Source organism: Heliangelus exortis, chromosome 9, assembly GCF_036169615.1.
Source record: "Heliangelus exortis chromosome 9, bHelExo1.hap1, whole genome shotgun sequence".
Classification (NCBI taxonomy): domain Eukaryota; kingdom Metazoa; phylum Chordata; class Aves; order Apodiformes; family Trochilidae; genus Heliangelus; species Heliangelus exortis.
This window is the reverse complement of record NC_092430.1, coordinates 15,002,144-15,015,257: the sequence shown is the minus strand read 5'-3', so window position 1 is coordinate 15,015,257 and position 13,114 is coordinate 15,002,144. Positions and strand designations below refer to the sequence as shown.

At 44.9% G+C, this 13,114-nt stretch overlaps 1 protein-coding gene across 1 annotated transcript; it reads right to left on the bottom strand.

Annotated features, from left to right (window-relative positions):
- Window positions 1–3,458: 3,458 nt before the first annotated feature.
- Window positions 3,459–12,116, bottom strand: UTS2B (urotensin 2B). The gene is made up of 5 exons (XM_071752298.1): window positions 11,920–12,116; window positions 9,622–9,723; window positions 6,813–6,850; window positions 5,500–5,593; window positions 3,459–3,811 (listed from the first exon to the last, which is right to left on the bottom strand). The coding sequence occupies exons 1-5, from the start codon at window positions 12,041–12,043 to the stop codon at window positions 3,786–3,788; spliced, it is 384 nt and encodes a 127-aa protein (XP_071608399.1). The 5' UTR covers window positions 12,044–12,116; the 3' UTR covers window positions 3,459–3,785.
- Window positions 12,117–13,114: the final 998 nt, after the last annotated feature.

Below are 13,114 nucleotides of genomic sequence, written 5' to 3'. Positions count from 1 at the left end.
TAGGCTAGCAAAATGTGGGAAAATACAGACAGATTTTAGCTAAAAGAAAAAATTTGGGAAGTCAATGAGTAATGGAAATGAAAGCTATACTGAGGATTGGGATTTTGGGGCAATTGCCCCATTTCAGTCTACGATGAGAGAAGCAGCTCCTCTCAGAAAGACAGGTAGCATTGGATTCATGTCTGAGACAAACCAGCACTCAGCAATAGCAGGGGCTGCTCCTGTTTTTCTTCTTGCCGACAGCCCTCCCTGAGACCAGGACTGGCCCAGCTACAGAAAGCCTGCAAGAAACTTTGGGCTTTTTTGATGTCTCTAATAAGGCTAATGCTGCTGAGAGGAGCTGCACAAGTCAGTGGCTCACATCAAGAGGTGCCTCTAGATTTCCCCATCAATAGAGCACTCTCTGAGTTAGGTGATCATTCCTCCTTTGGTGAGTGAGTTGTCAGTGCTTCTGTGTGAGGTGAAGCGCTGCAAATGCTTTCCAGACCAAGATCTTGTAAGTCATAGAAAGACAAAAGGGATGTAAATCCATATGTAGGCATCTTGGTCTTTTGCTCCCTGATTTTCCCCTTGTCCCATTCCCTTTGTCTCATTTTCTGCCTTTAAGCTTGCAGGTGAAGACTCTGAGAGCTGGGTGGAGTGGGTGTATGTAGACTGGCTGACTGAAGACAATATTTTCTGTCCATGCTGGAGGCAAATCTACAACTGCAGACCCAGACAAGCCCAGACCCTGTCCTCTGCACTGCCATCACTTGTCCCAAGCCTGCCCTGCGGTTTAGTAAACAGTTATAGCACTGAGCTCATCCAGACAGTCTGCAGATAACCTGCTTACAGGGCAGCCATAGGCACGGGCAGATTATGGAAGTGATGACTTGACTGCTCATACAGTTGCCTGTCAAAAGCAGCATGGGCAGTCATTGTGTGACATGTTTGGGAAGACTTAGATCAGAGAAATCTGATGCTAACACAGCAGATTTGCAAAGACACTACTGGATCACAGGTATTGCAACAGTTGGCAGGTATTAGCTGGGCTTACAAATAAAGAGGGGTTTCAAAGCCTGTAAGTTGTGTGATGAAAGGTAATGAGAAGGCAAAGCAGAACAGAAGTGTTTGTGGTGGTGTTGCTTGGAGGTGGGAAGCCTCAGTCCTGCTCTTGGCTTCCACTTCACTGGATTGTTTGGGAGAGAGCAATAGGCTTTCTGTTTCTCTGCCCCATCCACCACAAAGCACACTGAGACCTCCTGTGGTTCAAAAAGCAGTCTTTGAAATCTAGACAGGTGATATTTAAAATATGATGGTGTCTGAATGCCACAATTTGTTTTCATGGGCAGTATTGGATAGCTTTGGTCATTGTGCATAGCATGGGGGTCAACAAATGTGAAATGAGGGTGTGCTACAGCATCTGGTGCACAGATCCCCACATCCATTCAGATGTCTGTGGGGATTTTTTGCTAATAAATCAACATAGTCTATTAGAATTTCTAAGGGAAATCCCTGTAATTATTGCCTGTGTGTCATTAACTTTAGGAAGGGTGACCGTCCAAGCATGAGTAAGGTGTGAGCAGCCTCCATGTGGAGGTGACACCTGAGGAAGGGTTTCTGTTCTGCATGTTTAGCAGAAAGGACAGGACCTCTACAGTGACATGTTGAGGGTGAGCCTAGATTAAGCATCACTGCCTTTGCTCAAATTGGTAAATGAATTTGACTCAATACTCACTCATCACTGCATCAGAAGCAGCCAACACAGCAGCATATAGTGCCTGTGAGGCAGTAGTGGGGTAGTTTGGGTAGCACAAGCACTTAAATATCTGCACTGATAAGATGTAGCATATCACGTGGCCTAAAACCCACAGCTAAGCAGCATAGTGCATTGGACCTCCAGGGAGTTCCTGTGTCTAAGATGAGAGCAAGCTGTTAAATATCCACAGGCCCCAGGTTCCTTTTCCTGACTGGCTGATCTATCACACCAGGTTGGGAAGGCATGGCTCCAGCTAGCAGGGAACAGATGGAGCCTGCTGCTCCATCCTTTCGTTGCACTGGGATTCCCTGCAACATGAAAGCATCCAAACTGAACACCAGCTTGGGGCACCCAGTGCAGTTCCTGTTACACACCTTCTTTTCAGCTAGAGTACCAAACTCTTAAAGAGATCCTTCTTGTGGCAGTAGGCTATTATTTTTCCTGAACTTGATGCTGTTGTGAGGATATGTTAAATTATGCTCCTACATACCTTTTCACTTGCATAAAAGCAAGATGAAATGGCAAATGTGGTCTAAATCACTACCAAAGAAATAATTAAGAATTGACATTAATAGTAAGCTGTATTTTGCATGTCATTAAATCTCATTGATATAAGCAAGCTGGTTTTATTCCATGGATGCCAGTTTTGGTCTACAATAGGATGAATAGATTTCATGTTGTTAAAGCACATAGCAGGTACTGCTGTGATCAGTGTGCTTATCTTGCCAGATCCCAAGGCAATTAATGTAGCACAGTAATTACAGTTTTGGGAGAGGTAAAGTGTTAAATAATATGTAGGATGCAAGCTACAGTTAAATAGTGTGGCTCGACAGGGCTGGAGACACCGTTCAGTTCTTTTCAAAATTAGTCCACACATTCACTATGACTACCAGATTCTGCTCTCATTTACACTGTTGGAAACCTCAAAGTTAATACTAATTGCCCTAAGAATTACCCTGAATTTACACCTTTGAGAAGGTGGTCCTTTGTTTTGGTAAATAAATGTAAATAATTGAACATAAAATGATTATATGTAGGAACCACTGATGGATTGTGACCTTTTCCTTTTGGACAGGTGCAGACATAGTTCTGCAGTAGAACAAGCCAGCTAGAATCTGCACTTAGCAGACAGATGAGCCAAAAATCTCTTCTCAAAACATCTCTTTGGGGCAAGCAGGTAGAAATCAGTGGGTCTGGTCCAGACCTATGAGGACAGCCTGCATGTATCCATGAGGAAGACTCAACTCTCATTCCCAGTTTTGATCAAAAGGAAGGGCTTCTCCTCAAGCACATTAGAGCAGGCCTGGGTTGCTATAGCAAGGTGTTTTTAATGGGAGCCTTTTTTCTACAGTAAACTTCACATGAAACAGTAATGTAATAAGAGCCTACATCAAGGGAAATGTCCTGTCCCTTGGGCCTCTGCAAGAGGTCAGAAAGTAAACAGCACTTGCTTCTGTGCAACAGAAAATTTTTATTGGAATGATATCCAAAGGATCCAGACTTCTGTGCCTGTCCTCCCCCAAACCTACTGTGTACACTGACAGGACATGATGCTGGCAGCCCCTCCCCTCTCACATTGCACCCAGCTGCCTTCCTGTCCCAGCAGTGGCTGTGGGGTCATCACAGAGATGGTCATAGGAGGCATAGGAAACTCAGACACCACCATGAGCAACATCTGCAGGTGTGGGCAGAGGCCCAACTCAGGGGAACTCAATGTTTGGTGCCTTGGGGGACCTGGTGAGAAGAGGAAGAGTATACAGTGGGAGCAGAGTGAGTGGCACACACAGGACAGCAAGAAAAGTTGGGAAGTATCTTCCAAGTAGAAGATCTTGGTAGATTAAACCTGGAAGGAAGGAACAGTGGGGTGTGGTAGTGGGCTACTGGCTCCTGATGTAGTCCCTGTTAGACCTGGCTGGGGGTTCAGTCATGGAGAATAGCATCCAAGTTAGCAGCATGATGAGGGAACACAACAAATTCTTAACACATGAATACCCAGCAAGGCAGTTTGGGGAAGGGCTCATCTTCATCCTCCAGTGCTGGCAAGCCTTCAGATGCAGTATTTCCAAAAGCAGGCTGGGAAGGGAAAATAGAAAAGGTTGTTAGTACCCATGGGACTTTTTACAACTTCCCACTCTAGCCCTGGAGTGGGTTTCAAAAGCCCCATGTCTTGAGAGAGTTGGGGTTTCTGGACACATCTCAATAACTAGCTTTAAATTCATAACACCTTTTAGGAGGTGTTTCTCTTATCTGCTTATACTGTAAAGAGGGGGTCTAAAAGTTGTTTCCATATTGCTTGATTTGTAAGGGCTTATTTTTTCCTTTTGCTGCACTTGATTAGTATCAGGAATCAGCTTTTTCTTCCCTGTCTACTGGCCAGCAGGTCTCCCTCAGAGATGGGCACAAGATTTGTCATCTGTGGCTGACTGGCAGAGCAGGATACTGGTATGGAGAGACCTTATCTGGTCCATACAATGATTTTTATTTTTGTTTAAACCCAGTCAAGCTATTGCTCTGCCATCAACTGTCCTCCAAATAACATTGATCTCTGTGGGGTCTTCCAAGAAGAATATATTAGGGAAGGATGCATGGACATTTTAAGTGTTGTAAAAAAATAGATCTATCACCAGCATGCCCTGTTCTTTGAACCCTGTGTGGGTCTCCTATTGTCAAGTACAGGAAGTGTTTCTACCTGGTTGGTTTTTTAAAGCAGGATCTCAGGATAAAGCTTCAACTGAATCAGCAGTGCTCATGCTGAGACTTGAACTCCTCCCGAACTGGAAGGACTTTAGATGAAGGCAGAGATTCTCTGCTTTAATTTCTGGCAGAATCTGATTCAAACCTGGCAAGAGGAAGTAGTTTTATCTACATTTGAACCTTCCAGACCAGTGGAGGCATGAATTAGATTAGCCAAATTAACGACAGCCTCCAGGGTTGCTTAGAAATTGCAGTTTGTCTTAGGATCACCTAAGCACTTAAGCAAACCTCACACAAAGGGGTTTTCTCTCAGCTCTCTGGCAGGTTGTCAGCTTGCACGTGCACAGAGCATGTGGGACAAGGGCAGAATTAGCTCTCTTGCTTTTGGGCCGTATCTGTCATCAGTGGCTTCTGGTTTACAGCTGCCATTGCTTTATGAAGGAAGCCACAGAAAGCCAGCATGGGTGGCATTGTCCATGTGCTTGTCAGGGGCAGCTTTGCAGGAGCACTGCATACAGACTGGACAAAGCTTGGGGACTTAACAGATCTTAGGTCCCTGCCTTCTTGGTTGATTTCCACTTGCTTTTTAACTGCTTTCCAGCAGCTCAAACAAGTGTTCCTTTTTGTTCTGTAGAGAGGCAGTGACCTTGGCAGAGGGGAATGCATGCAGCCCACATGCCTCATTATGCCTTCAGCAGTAGTTCTGTGCCCAGAGCTAAGCCACGGGTGCACTGTGGGGATGTGTTTATAGAGAACACCTCCAGGACAGGCTCTCATTGCTCTGCAACCCTGTGTTCCTCTCTGAACAGAGGGACACGACACTGACTGCCTTCACTGAGCTCCTGGGTGTGCAGACCTGGAGAGCAGACAGGGTTGGGTACAGTCCTTCTCACCTGCTGCTAAACCAGCCAGCCACTGACAAGAGAGAGCCAGGACTGCTAAAAAAGTTGCACGCCTGTTTTTCAGCATATTTGGGGCCTGTTTGCTGTCACCATCTTTGTTGCAAAAATGAAGCCCTGGAGGTGGGAGCAGGACAGGGCAGCTGTAGGGCCCCACCTAGAACCTACCGCGTTTTTTGGGCTGGGATGATGAGAGACTTTCCAAGGCATAGGCCACCTCTGACCCTTCCTCAGTTGAGAGTTGATCCTTCAACTTCTCCAGCTGTTTAAAAACAAACACAGGTGTAAACAAATACCCATCATGAGGAGCTCTGCAGTGGTTGCCGGAGGAGGTCGTTGAGGCCTCATCCCTGGAAATATTCAAGGTGAGGCTTGATGAGGCTCTGAGCAACCCAATCTAGTTGAGGGTGTCCCTGCTTACTGCAGGGGACTTGGGGTAGATGATCTTTAGAAGTCACTTCCACCCCAAATTATATAATCTATAATTTTATGCTGGCAAGGACAGGGCAACTCAGAGGCAGGAGCTACAGGCAGCCTGGCTCAGAGCATTGCTGGGGAGAATGAGGCTTTCCCTGGAGCGGAAATGTTCCAGGAGGATCTTTCTTTGGAGCACTCACACCTGCTTGTTTGGTGGCAGCAGTGTGGGCAACCTCTCCTCTTTCCCTAATCCCAAGATATAAAGACGAGGCTGTGTAGAAGGTTATTGCACCACTTAGAGTCAAGTCAGTGGTGGGACAGGAGGTCTCCAGGCATCCACCTGCTGCAGCAGGGAGCATTGCTTCTCCCTTACCCTGGGATGTCCTTCCCCTCCCTTTTCCCCAGCTCTCACCAACTTCCCTTGGTGACAGTGTGGAAAGTCCATGGTGTTTCTTCTCCGTATGTAGTAGCTACAAATGTGGGTTTGGGGCACAACTGGAGCCATGTCAAAGTTGCTGCTCACCTTTCCCTGTTCACAGAAACTCTGTGTAGCATGGGGCTTCCTCTTGTAACTGTGTACAGTTAGCACAGCACAGCAGGGCTCTGACCCTGGGTAGGGCCTCCCTTAGTAAAGAGCCCAAAGAAAAATCCGTCTGGATTAGGTGTGCAGGACTATGCCTCTTGAATGCATTATTGGATGCAGACAGCTGATGCAATGCCCAGGAAAGGAACATGACCCCCCCTTCTCCCTCCCTTTTTTTTTTCTGTGAAGATTTAATTTGGCATCTGCTTTTTTTCCTGGCTTGGCTTTCGCTGGGTTTTCACTGCTGGCAGAGTGAGCCACCTCAACCATTAGTCTATAACCTTACTTTCTTTTTATCTTTCTAGCTTGTGCAGGTATTCAGTCCTGAGTTGTTTCCCTTGGTTTACACACACTGTAGTAGCAGAACAAGGAGTAGCAGGATGCAAAGTTAGAAGACTGGGGCATACAGACAGTATGTGCAATGGTTTAGCTATTCATGCACCAGTATGCACAGATGTGTCTGTGCATTTGCTCCTCTCACCTGTTCAAGCTCTTCAAATTTCTTTGCAAGCTCCCAGTCTGCAAGAAGAGAGAGTAATGTCAGTATCCACATTACTTCCCCAAGCTAAATTCCAAAACTCTTCATTTAACCTCTTCCATAGTTGGCAAGAAAAGACCTGGTTATTTAATTCCTGCTAGTGACCTCCAAATCTATGGTAGCAGAAACAGTGACAGAAAAGCAGGCTTTCTCTGCTGCATACATACAACTTTTACTGATTTTCCATTACAAGGGAGGCTTCTTTACCATTTACCAGGCTTCAAGGGGATTGGCCCAACAAGGTCACATACTGTGTGATACCAGCTCTGGTGAACCTCTCTACTGTTTCAAATTTTTGTTCTGATAACAGCAAATCTCTCACATTGACTTTGCTGTCTCTCTCCTTTTATATGAACTCCCACTGCTTCCTTTAAGACTTGTACATCCTCACATCACCCTGACTTCTACCATGCAGGTAGAAGTCAGAAGATGCAGCTGTAGCCCAGCATAGCTTATTGCTTCTAAATCAGCAGACACAAGGACTGGCAGAGTGGAGCAGCAGGACAGGTAAACCGGCAGTGAGTGCACGAATCTCACATTTCTAAATATTAGGAGAGCACAGGGACGTGGGGAGAAGCTTCAAGGATCAGATTTAGAGAGCTGAGGGCTAAGCAGGAGAGGATGCAGGATTTCTATCTCACTCCTCTTGAGGACTGAGGCACCTTATTGCAGACTCAAACTGATGTCAAAAGCAATTAGTGCTTGGTTTTGTTTTTTTTAAAAAAGGATACCTGAAACAACGGAAAGCACCTTGACAAAATGACCTCAGTCAAAGCTGAGTGATGTGACTACAGTAGTTCTCCTGGCAGGGGAACACAAAATGGCCAGCTGTTTTTTAAGTTCCAGTTTGGGAAAAAATGTATTAAAATAAGCAGAAGAGCCAGAAAAGAGCTGAAGAATGTTCCTGCTGGGCCCCTCAAGAAAGCCAAAAACAAGCAATGGAACTGCCTCCTTTGTCTGCTCCTAATGTGGCAGCTGACATTGGTCTGCAACTCCAAGGGGATTTAGGACATAATTCCTTCTGATTTCAGATAAAACTCCAGCACACAGAAATATGGCCAGACTTGGGATTTTTTTTTTTAGTTTTTTAACATTTGAAAATGAGCAGGAGGGTGCCAAGAAAGAGCTGACTGCCTTCTCAGTTTCTCCTTTGAGAAGGAAACAATTCGGCCGAAAAATCCTGAATATCTTCTGACAGATTTTCAGCCAATAGAATAAAAAAACCATTCCTAAGCAAATCTATTGCATCAGGGCTTGGTATGAGAGATGGGATGGAGATGTGCTGGGAATCAGGAGAAAGGGTCTCAGTTCCTGGCACAGCCAGGAATGACCTCAAGCAGACTCCCCTAAAGTGGGGTAGAGGCAGCCAGGCCTGCATATCTACAGCTGAAAAGTGCCATAAAGAGACATTGCTATTATTATTATTATTATTACTACTATTACTACTATTATTAACATTTTTACCCTGTTTAGAGTTTCAGATGCCTGTTTTGGTCTGACTTTCTGCAAAGTGTCAAACTGTGAGTTTGGCCAATGACTGCTATGAATAGAAAAAAAGCAGTGGTAGAAATTTGGAACAGATTCTCTCAGGCCGGGGGAAGGAAGTTAATTTATGGATGAAGGCTTGAGAAACTACCTGCTATAAATCCTCTGTGCTCTGCTCAGAGATTCATTATATTCAATTGTCTGGCACAGAAAGCAGCCTTTCCTCTAGGAGTAATAAGTGCAGTAATCCATAAACCAATCATAAAAATGTAATTTCTTGAGTGCATCCCCTCTGCAAGAAGAATGCTTTTGTTAGTACAAGGACTTGATTTATTTGTGTTTATTTATTTGTCCCAGGATTGTTTAACCACTGCCTCCCTGCATTAACAAGGGGCTGGGGAAGAGCACTGAGTGATTTTGATGAATGGATTTTCATAACAAAATTTTTGCTGGGTACCATTCAGAGCTGTTTTAATGGGAAGGGGCAGCTTCCTGCTCCAAGATCACTACTAATGGCCCAAATCCTCCCCCAGCTGTGGTGGCCTTGAGAATAGCTGACCCCTGTAACCTATATGGTGCTTGTGAGGGCTGTGCCATGGAAAGCCCAAATTTCTCTTCAGCAGGTCTGAGTTCAAAGGCTGCTTGCAGCATGAAGTGGCTTTAAGTTTGCCTTCTGCTCACAGAACACAGGAAAAGCCTGTCCTTGGCCTCTGGGTGGGAAAATCCTGCTGTTTCAACCTCTTCCAGCAGCAGCAGGGGCTTCTACTACTGTTTTTCAGCCTACCCCTGAACCAAGGGATCTCAGTTGTAAACTCTCTGCAAAATCTTGATGCTTCCTCACTGCCCTGTGTGCTTACCCTGCTGGTTTTAACATGGAGCTGTATCTCAACAGCATATAGGGCTGTGGGGGTGTGGGTGGAGAGGTGACTCCCAAGTCCCCAGACATAGTATCCAGGATGTCAGGGTACATGGTCTTGGCAGCATCTCTTGTTATTAGTTCTGTATGCACACATGCTCCCTTGGCACCTTGGTGTTCAGTGTCTGAGGGTTTAGGGTGCATGGTTTTCAGCAGCTTTACATCACATTGCAAAAGCAAATCCAGGAGCCTCATGATAGAGAATATCTGACATTAATCATGTGTAGGCACGGTACGGGGTGCTTCTACTTTCATAGCAGATGGTATATATGAAGAACCTGAGGAGATAGATCCTTGCATTCATGCAAACACAGCTGTGAGAAGCTGAGATCTCCTCTCCTCTTTGCTTACCAATATTTTCCGGTCTCCGCCATGAGAGTTTCTTATTAAGAAGCAGAGTCAGAAGAGTGTCCTCATGATTTGTATCTCCTCTCTCTGGAAGGACTCGGTTCTCTGCAGCACATAAACCACACCTGTCTCAATCTCTAGTGACAAAAAGAGTGGACCCCCCAACATTAAAACAGAAGCTAAGAAGCAGAAGGAAAATGTGTCCAGTCAGCACTTTGCCAGGGTGGAAGGGCAGTGGGAGAATGAGCACAGAAAGTAATGTCCAGGCAATGAGGACAGCAGAGGAAAGGGTGCAGGATGGGAAAGCCTTTCCTGTCAGCTCTGGGCTGCTGGCCAGTGTCACTGCAGCTTCATCAGCATGGCTGGATGCAGAGAACCAGAAGCATCACCTTGATTCAGACAGTCCCAACCCCTTGTGCAAGGCAGATGTACTGGATACCACTGCAAAGCCAGACAGAAACCCAGGAGATTCTCTTCTCAAAACTGCAGGTGCTCCCTCCCTCACGCCATCTATCTTCCCAGGGCTGATAGACCTGGGAATTCACTCCCTGTGAGGGCTGACATGTGGGTAACACAGCTGGAGAGCCCTGCAGCCCTGTAGTCTTGTCCTGCACCCACTCAGCAATGGAGTTGCTCTGATTTGTCATTGATATTAAGGAACTCTTCCTGAACACAGCCAGAGTGGAGGAGTTTAAAGCAAGCCCCTTTATTCCCAAGAAACCCTCTTACAGTAGCTGTAGGCCATGCAGAATTTTTCTGTTTTCCAGTAAAAACCTCCCCATGCTCCTGTTCTGGAGCAATTCAGGCTTCAGCATGAGGCCCTTTTGAGAACTTGCTTATTGGTTTTGCTTTAGTGGTTGTGGCTATGCCCTCAAATGAATGGTTGTGAAGGTCAGGGGTTCAGTAGAAACCAGAAGACACAGGAGATGGGACTAGTCAGAGCTCTGAAGGCTCCCTCCAGCTCTGCTGAAAAGATTTCCAGGATCATCTGAACCTTATATGTTGCATTTATTTATGAGAATGACAGAATGGGAGCAAGACATTACAAGCAGAATGGCCATTCCCCAAAATCTTTGTTCTGAACACCCCTTACCTCCAGAGCCCTAGAAAGTACCTGCAGAATACATGGAAAATAGTAAGAAATTACATAGAAAACCTTATTTTCTCTTCTTCCAGGATCTTTAGGATCTCTGCTCACTCTCTTCAAGGAGGTGAGAAAGGATAAAATGGTCTTGTATAGCCATCAGCCTCACATGGCAATGATTGGATGAGTGCAATTATTTTTGATACCCCAGACAAAACATTGTACCAGATGAGCCTGAAGGATGCTCAAGAGTATGTGGGAATCAGCTCCATAAGTCAAAATCATATAAATGTGAAGAAGCAGAGGGACCCTGGCCAAGGTGATGCTCCAAGTATTTGGTGAGACTCAACCCTGCCTCATGCTGTGGCTGAAGCCTCTGGTCCTGACTGAGCTCTAGAAATAAACGCAAGGGAGTGAGCAGAGCTCCGTGCTGCATGAAACTTGTAGTTAGCATGGAGAGCTATTAACCTCGTTCCGAAGTCTGAAAGACAGTTATGACTTTAAAATAGCTACTTCTAGTCATTTGGGGGATTTGCTGCAGGAAAAAAAAACCCTCTATAAACACTCTAGTAAAAACTAAACAGAAGCAGTATTTAGATAGAGTAGCCTCAGGAATGTTTTGGTTGTCATTACAAAAATAAATAGGTGATATAAGAGGAAAAATCATTTGAAAAGCAAAGTTATTTTCAAGGCTATATTTAGCTACTCTTTTTTTTTCTACTGCCAAGTCTCTTTAAGAAAGAAGATTAATGATTGACATTTCCCTGCAGAGTAAGTTCAAGAGAAGATTAAATTATGGGAGAAGAACATTTAAAAAGAAGTTTTGTGAATAAAAAAATTCAGCAGCACCCTACTATTGACATTTATGAGCTGTCAAATATCATATGGTGCATACTGGAACTGCTACTCTCTGCTGTCTTAATGTTTTTCCTTGGAATTTTCTTTTAGAGCGAAAGTGCTACCCTTACCAGATTTCACCAGGTCTGGTATTTTTACTGATTAGCAGAAAGAGTCACACAGCCAGCTGCAGACCAGAAGGACAGCTTTAGCTCATGCTAATATGAACAACACCCATGCTAATTGAGAGTTTAGTATAGCTCAAAGATAATTTTATTTTCTTTCATGGATAAGGAAGTGTTGCATGGCCATGGCAAGCAGCAGAGCAAAGCAGAAAGAAAAGGATCTACCTGTCTCAACTAGTCTGTATTCCAGCTTACCTTGAAGTAGAAAAGGCTCTCCATGTGTAGATGGGACATACACAGTCACAGTCAAGATGGTTAGCACTCCAAGGGACAGCTGCACAGACCACATCTTCTCCGTGTTCCCACCACCCAAAAGCATCCTCCCTTCAGGCACCGTGGAGGGCTTCAGTGCAACCCAGTGCCAGATGAGCTCACTTTTAAGAGGCAGTGGATGTGCCGTGATTGCAAATGGCCTTTGGAGGAGGGGAGAAGAATATGTCTTGAGTTATAATTCAACCTGTCAATATGATTCACTCCTTTGGGAGTGGACAGAACAACCCAGGAATAGACGTCAGATGGAACCTGTTCAATGTATCTCGTATCAGACTGATCTAATGAATTCTGACGTTCCCACAGGCACGCACCATCCACGCAGGGTGATATACATTCCATACATACATACATTAACAATATTTCTTCAGGGCTGCTGCTTTAATAGAGTTCAGACATGAGGACTCCCACGTCAGCAAGGAAGATTTGTCTAACCTACGAGTTGCCGTATGTCACCAGTTTGGATGGAATCAGGTTAATGGGTTTTTGTAATTTATCATCTCCTTCCCTAGTGCCTGTATTAATTAATGTGAGATGTTAATAATGAGTGCTGAAGTGGTGGGAAACAGAGGGGAAGAGCTCTTTTCATTTAATTCATTTCATGATTGGCGAATGTTGAGTGTGTCGCGCTCACTGTGACTTATGGCTTTGTCAAAGGGAAAGGCATCACACCCTATTTTGGGATTGTGGCTGAGTGGGGGAGTGAAGATTTGGCAGCAGATATAGACTCTATCAAGGATGGGCAAATGTCTTCAGGTTTTTTCTGAAGGGAAAAAAAGAAATGGAAGGTCAGATTCTGGTTCTGGCTGCACAGCCATATTTTATTAATTTGGAGCAAAATATTGAGTCATATTGCACATATTCCATGCCTTCTCAGGTCATGACTAAATCTTGGCTTCTGTCTGTTGCCTGCCCATCACCATTGATCAGGGACCAGGTAGTAGTTTTCTATGACAACCCTACCAAGAATAATGTTGTAATAGTAACAGTGTTAAACTTTTTTCTTCACTTCTGCTGCTTCTGCAGAACTGAATCATCTGTACCACATTTTGGCCAAGCTCTGACTTGTACATACACTCCTAGTGACTCACCTCATGTGCTGTTTTGACACTACGTCCTG

Coding starts and splice junctions, on each gene's coding strand:
- UTS2B (XM_071752298.1), bottom strand. CDS start 12,043: ATGCTTTTGGGTGGTGGGAACACGGAGAAGATGTGGTCTGTGCAGCTG. Junction 9,724..11,919: donor AGAGCCTTTTCTACTTCAAG/GTAAGCTGGAAT, acceptor TATGTGCTGCAG/AGAACCGAGTCCTTCCAGAG. Junction 6,851..9,621: donor GCGGAGACCGGAAAATATTG/GTAAGCAAAGAG, acceptor CTCTTCTTGCAG/ACTGGGAGCTTGCAAAGAAA.